Below are 6,725 nucleotides of genomic sequence, written 5' to 3'. Positions count from 1 at the left end.
ATAACTACCATTCTAAATGTTGGGGTCAATAATTTTTATTAATACTTAATACTTTTATTCAACAGGGATGCTTGTAAAATCATTTACACCAATATAAAAATGCATATAAATATATCAAATGTATAACTATTATTAAAAATTTTGAGCTCAGCACTTTTTAAATGAAATTAATACTCAATAAGTTAATCAAAATGTACAGTAAATATAAAAATAAACATACATGTGTAAAGAAAATGTACATATTAAATAAACATGCTAAAATTAAATATTCTAAAAAAAAATATTGAAATTTATCAGAATTAATTTTCAAATTTCATTCAGTTAATCAAAAGTGATAGTAAATGTGTTTACACATAATAATAAGCATACATATAAATGAAAAAGAAAATTATATTAAATAAATATGATAATTTCAATATTTAAAATATGTAAAACTACCAATATAAAAATAAACATACAAAAAAATTGTGAATAACATTAAATATTAAATAAATGTTACTTGTAATAAATTGTAACATTTAAAAATATATATAGCTACAATTCAAAATTTTAGGGTCAATGTTTTTTTTTATGACAGTAATACTTTTATTCAGCAGGGGTGGGTTAAATTAATCAAAAGTGACAGTAAATTTGTTTACAACAATATAAAAATAAACATGCATATAAATCTAAAAGAAAAAAATACATATTAAATAAATATAATTAAATATTTAAATTTAAAAATATTATTATAAATTATAATAATTATAAAATGTATAAATATTAAAGTTATAAGTCTAAAAATAAACATACAAAATAATTGTAAATAAAATTAAATATTGTAAAAAAAATATATATATATATATATTTATAAATAGTAAAATAAAAAACCATTAAAATTTTGTTTTTTTTTAATGAAATATTTTTATTCAGCAGGGATGCATTAAATCAATCAAAAGTGACAGTAAAGACATTTATAAAGATTTCTATTTCTTTATGGAAAAAAAGTAACACGGTTTCCACAAGAATATTAAGCAGCACAACTATTTTCACATCTAGTAGAACTTAACCCTAAAAAATGTGAACTTAACCCAATCTGACTTATTTTTTTATTTATAGTCATTATTTTATTTTGTAAGCCACTTTGAATAAAAATATCAGCTCAATGAATGAATGCAAATGTAACGCTAACCTGGAGGTAGGTGATGGGCGCCTGATCTAAAGCTTTGAGCTTCCTCATCCTCTCTTTGTCCTTTCGCAGATCCGTCTTGCACCCTATCAAGATAATGGGGACGTCACGGCAGAAATGATGGACCTCTGGGTACCACTGCAGGGTGAGAGGAAAAAAACATTTCAATCTGAACTACTTCTTTTATATAAATAGTTTTCTGCTCTTCCTTAATGCCATAATGGTGCACTGCATCTATCTTTAGGCCTTGAATGCTGTGGCTTTATTTAAACGGGGCTCGGCACATTCCTCTGAACTGACACGGCAGGAAGCTTCCAGAAACACTGTTTGTTTTCAGAGGTGGTCCGTCTGTAATCATCTACTGTTCAGGTCAAAGTTTATCAAAAGTTAAAACAGACTTTCACCTGACGTTCACTTCAGTTTCTCAGCCAAAAGCAAATTTTACCTTTATCGTGACATTCTCGAACGACGTCGGACTGGTCACATCGTAGCAGATGAGAACCAGGTCTACTTCTTGATATGACAGAGGCCTCAAGCGATCGTAGTCCTCTTGGCCTGTCAATAAACAGATTAGAAGGAAATGACGTAATTTTTTCACACTGACGCCACTGAGAGCCGCATTATGTTGAGTGTTTCTATGGCAGTGCTTCTACACTGAAGTCACTGAAGCTGAAGAGGTGGAGGCCTCTCTGACCATATAAAGCATCTTCCTGTACATCGTATTTTATGAACAAAGTATTTTGACGAAAAACCGAGATGTGGTAGAAAACCACATCCTGGCTTCAACATCCTGTTCCTGAGAGACAGAGAAGGTCCAGGCAGCAGTGTGGGCCTGATAAGCAGCTCGATTACTAAAGATGCAGTTCAATTTAGACCAAAAAAAAAAAGCATTTACAATGGAGAAATTGGGGTTATATAGACGTCAGGGGTTCAGTGAGGTTAGTGGCAGTAAATGAGACGACGATTAGATCAACGTGAGAATGTGAGACAGTCCAAATAAGGTAGAAAATGTCTGACGATCAGTGTGATTAATAAAAAGTAAACTTCCTTATTCTAAAGTAATTTATTTACTGTGACAATAGACTAAAAATATTTTTCAAAAATGAACCTTTTTGGTCACGGTCACAATAAATAGATAAATAGTATTTTATGCTCACCATTTAATCAAAAATACAGTAAAAACAATCATATTTTGAAATTACGATTTAACTGTTTTCTGTTTGAATACATTTTAAAATGTAATTTATCCTTGTGATGCAAAGCTGAATTTGCAGCATCATTACTCCAGTCTTCGGATGAATAGAAAGACATTTCAAATATTTAAGTATAAAATGTCTGGTGATCAGTATGATTATTAAAAATTCAACTTTCTTATTCTAAAGTAATATATTCACTATAGCAATAGACTACAAATATTTTTCAAAAAGAAAAAAAAAAGGTATTTTATGCTCACCGGGGCTGCATTTATTTAATCAAAAATACAGTAAAAACAGTCATATTTTGAAATTACGATTTAACCGTTTTCTATTTGAATACATTTTCAAATGTAATTTATTCCTGTGATGCAAAGCTGAATTTTCAGCATCATTACTGCAGTCTTTAGATGAATAGAAAGCTCAAACGTTTCAAATATTTAAGTATAAAACGTCTGGCGATCAGTGTGATTATTAAAAATTAAACTTCTTTATTTTAAAGCTATATATTCACTGTAAAAAGTAAACTAAAAATATAAAAAAATATCCTGTAGTTCCTGAATGCAGAGTTCTGAAACCATTTTGAACTATGAACATCCTAGAATATGACTTACTCAAATATTAACTAAAATAATTTTCAACCAATTTGAAGGTTCAAAAACAAGTATAACAGTTTTTTTTTCTGTTGTAACATCTTTGTATATATATACACATTTAACAAGATTACACTACTGTTAAATTTTTTTTATCTTTTTGAAAAACGTATCTTCTGCTCACCAAAGCTGTATTTATTTAATCAAAAATACAGTAAAAACTGTAATATTTATAAATATTATTAGTATTTCAAATAACTGTTTTCTATGTGAATATATTTTAAAATGTAATTTATTCCTTTGATGCAAAGCTGAATTTTCAGCATCATTAGTACAGTCTTTAGAGTCACATGATCAGATATCAAATGTTAAAAGCAGTTGTGCTGCTTAATGTTTTTGTGGAAACCATAGTACGTTCAGGATTTTTTGATGAATAGAAAGTTCAAAAGAACAATGTGCAATAAGGTATAAAATGTCTCATGATCAGTGTGATTAATAAAAATGAAACTTCCTTATTCTCTGTCTATATATTTACTGTAAAAATAGACTAAAATATATCCTGTAAAAACCACTTTAAACATCCTAGAATATGACTAACTCAAATATTAACTAAAATGTTCCTTTTTTTAACCAATTTGAAGCTTCAAAAACAAGTATAAGTTTTTTTTTTTTTTTTTGTATATATACATTTAAATACACTACTGTTAAAAAAATTGGGGTTGGTAAGATTTTTTGTCTTTTTGAAAAATGTATCTTATGCTCACCAAGGCTGCATTTATTTAATCAAAAATACAATAAAAACAGTAATATTTTTTAAAATAGTATTACATTTGAAAATAACTCATTTCTATTTGAATATATTTTAAATTTGAATTTATTCCTGTGAGATTTGCATCATTATTCCAATCTTTGTGGAAAGCATAATACTTTCAGGTTTTTTGATGAATAGAAAGTTAACATTCCAAATAAGGTATAACATGTCTGACGATCAGTGTGATTAATAAAATTAAAACTTCCTTATTCTCTGGCCATATATTTACTGTAAAAATAGACTAAACTATATCTTGTAGTTCCTGAATATACAGTTCTGAAACCATGTTTGAACCATGAACATACTAGAATATGACTAACTCAAATATTAACTCTATATTCAACCAGGCTTCAAAAACAACTGTAACTTTTTTTCTGTAATATGTTTTGTAATATATACACATTTAACAAAATTACACTAGTTTTCAAGTTTTTTTTATGCTCACCAAGGCTGCATTTATTTAATAAAATACAGTGAAAACAGTCATATTTTGAAATATTGTCACGATTTAAAATAATTCTTTATTTGAATGTATTTTAAAAAGTATTCCAGTGATGTAAATCGGAATTACTCCATCATTACTTCAGTCTTCAGAGTCACATGATCAGATATCAAATGTTAAAACCAGTTGTGCTGCCTAACCTAAGATTTTGTGGAAAGCCTCCAGGATTTTTTGATGAATAGAAAGTTCAAAGGAACAATGTGCAACATTTAAAATAAGGTGTAAAATGTCTGACGATCAGTGTGATTAATACAAATTTTATTTCCTTATTCTATGACTATATATTTACTGTAAAAATAGACTAAAAGTTTAAAAATATATCCTGTAGCTCCTGATGACTAACTCTTATATTCCATTTTCAACCAATTTGAGGCTTCAAAAACAAGTATAACAGTTGTTTTCTGTAATAACATCTTTGTATATATACATATAACAAAAATACACTACTGTTCAAAAGTTTGAGGTCAGTAAGATTTTTTCATCTTGTTGAAAAAATGTATTTTATGCTCACCAAGGCTGCATTCAAAAAAATAACATAAAGATCTTTTATAACGTTAGAAATGTCTTTACTGTCACTTTTGATTAATTTAATAAATAAATCCTTGCTGATTAAATACTCACTCCATCCAAAGAAAAAAATATCTTACTCACCCCAAACTTTTGAACAGATAATTAAAGTGAAGGTTTTAACATTTTTAATACACGCAATATTCATCCACAAATTTAACAACTGCGTTACACATTCAATAGTGGCTTTTAGCATGTTGCACCACATCCGCAGACAGATTCTGGCCCAACAAGCCACAGCTTAAAAATCGGAGGGTGATACTTAGAATATGAATATTTTGCAATGGCTTACTCTGTAACATACTGTAAGGAACTTATATAGTACACTCTTTCTTCACAGCGATGCCATAGAGGAACAATTTGTGGTTCCACAAAGAACCATTCAGTCAAAGGTTCTTTAAAAAAAACATCTCTTTCTTCCCTTTTTATATTCTGAAGAACCTTCTTTTGCCACAAAGAACCTTTTGTGTTCTTTATGGAACCATTTAGACAAAAGGGTTGTTCTATGGCATCGTGAAGCACCTTTATTTTTAAGAGTGTATGACCTTAGATGTCAACAAATGATGACAAAAAAAATAATAATTCAATGTCAAAAAACCTTTGTTTTTTAATTATTTAGCTAACCATGCAATAATAAAAGTATGCATGTGACCTGACCTCAAGGATGACAGCTATGAAAACTATTACTAATGGCCTCACACCCATTTCACTCAACATTCCTGCCTAAACATTTAATCAATGAAGTGTGTCACTGAAAAGAATAAGGTGATTGGAATCTGAGGTGTGTCTGGAGCCTTTAGAAAATTACCTGCCGTATCATAAAGATTCAGCTGAATGTCTTTCCCTCCGTAGGAGACAGTGGTGACATACTTGTCAAACACAGACGGGGCATATTTCTGTTGGACATCAATATAAAAATTAAACACATACAAACACAGTGCATTAAAAAACATGTTTTTACAAGACACATTTTAAGTACAATCAAGGCGTAGGCAGAAAGCAAGTCTGGGAGTGGAAAAACTTGCTGAGGATGTTGTGCAAATGACTGTAATAGATTTTGCAATGTTTCCTTCTGTTAAAAAAATGCTTATTTTTGTAACTACCCTCACAATTATAAAAATAAAAGTAAAAAAAAACACACCGGCTGTCAAGATAAACACATACATTTTTACTTTTCCAACACAAACCCCTTCAAAATTGTATTTTTTTTTTTAGCTTAACCATCATCAAAAAGCTTACCTCAGGAAAATCTCCTTTGGCGTACACCATTAACAGAGATGTTTTCCCACAACCTCCATCTCCGACGATCACAACTTTAAGAGAATCCTGCTGAGTGCCATTCCCGGCCACCACAATGCCGTTCTCTGTCATGTCCTTTCCGCGGGCCGCACCGGCGAAGTCAATTCCTCCAACAGGTGCCCAAGTGCACAGAAGTGTCAGGTAAATTCATTGGTGACAGTGGCGTGTGAGTATAACGTGAGACTAACACTTTGCCAGGTAAGCATGCTGCTGCTATCCGGTCTCGACTTCCTCCTCCTCTCGCCTTTTTTCTTTTCAAACCATGTGACTGTGTTTTCAAGAAGCCTAGATCAGAGCGTGCGGCTGTAATTGAGGCGGCTGAACATGTGTGACTCTTTCCTGTGCCTGTCTACACATGGTCCACACCATCACTAGGCGGGGTACATGAGGGCACTCCCTCCAGCCGGTCAGGACAGTTTACTTCCTAAATACATCTTTACTGAGACAGTCCTTTTGAAAAGTTCTCACATTTCTCACATTCTCTTGTCTACGGAGGGTGGAGTGGGACAGGACGCTGCTCTGAATGGTATGCATAAGATGATATGACAAAAATGTCATTGTGGTGATTATTTGAGCAATTTGTTGATAATTA

At 30.8% G+C, this 6,725-nt stretch overlaps 1 protein-coding gene across 1 annotated transcript in view; it reads right to left on the bottom strand.

Moving 5' to 3' along the window:
• Nucleotides 1-6,725, bottom strand: part of rhof (ras homolog family member F) — a 10,579-nt gene extending 3,854 nt beyond the window's left edge. The window contains exons 1-4 of the mRNA XM_073829320.1: nt 6,074-6,725; nt 5,643-5,730; nt 1,614-1,723; nt 1,172-1,306 (exon numbers count right to left, since the gene is read on the bottom strand). Coding sequence (XP_073685421.1) covers nt 1,172-1,306; nt 1,614-1,723; nt 5,643-5,730; nt 6,074-6,205 — 465 coding nt within the window. The 5' untranslated portion in view covers nt 6,206-6,725. The remainder of the gene's footprint in view (nt 1-1,171; nt 1,307-1,613; nt 1,724-5,642; nt 5,731-6,073) is intronic.

The sequence above is a fragment of the Garra rufa genome, chromosome 23 (assembly GCF_049309525.1).
Source record: "Garra rufa chromosome 23, GarRuf1.0, whole genome shotgun sequence".
Taxonomy (NCBI): Eukaryota; Metazoa; Chordata; class Actinopteri; order Cypriniformes; family Cyprinidae; genus Garra; species Garra rufa.
Note: the sequence above shows the minus strand (reverse complement) of the source record. Positions and strands in the feature narration are given on the sequence as shown.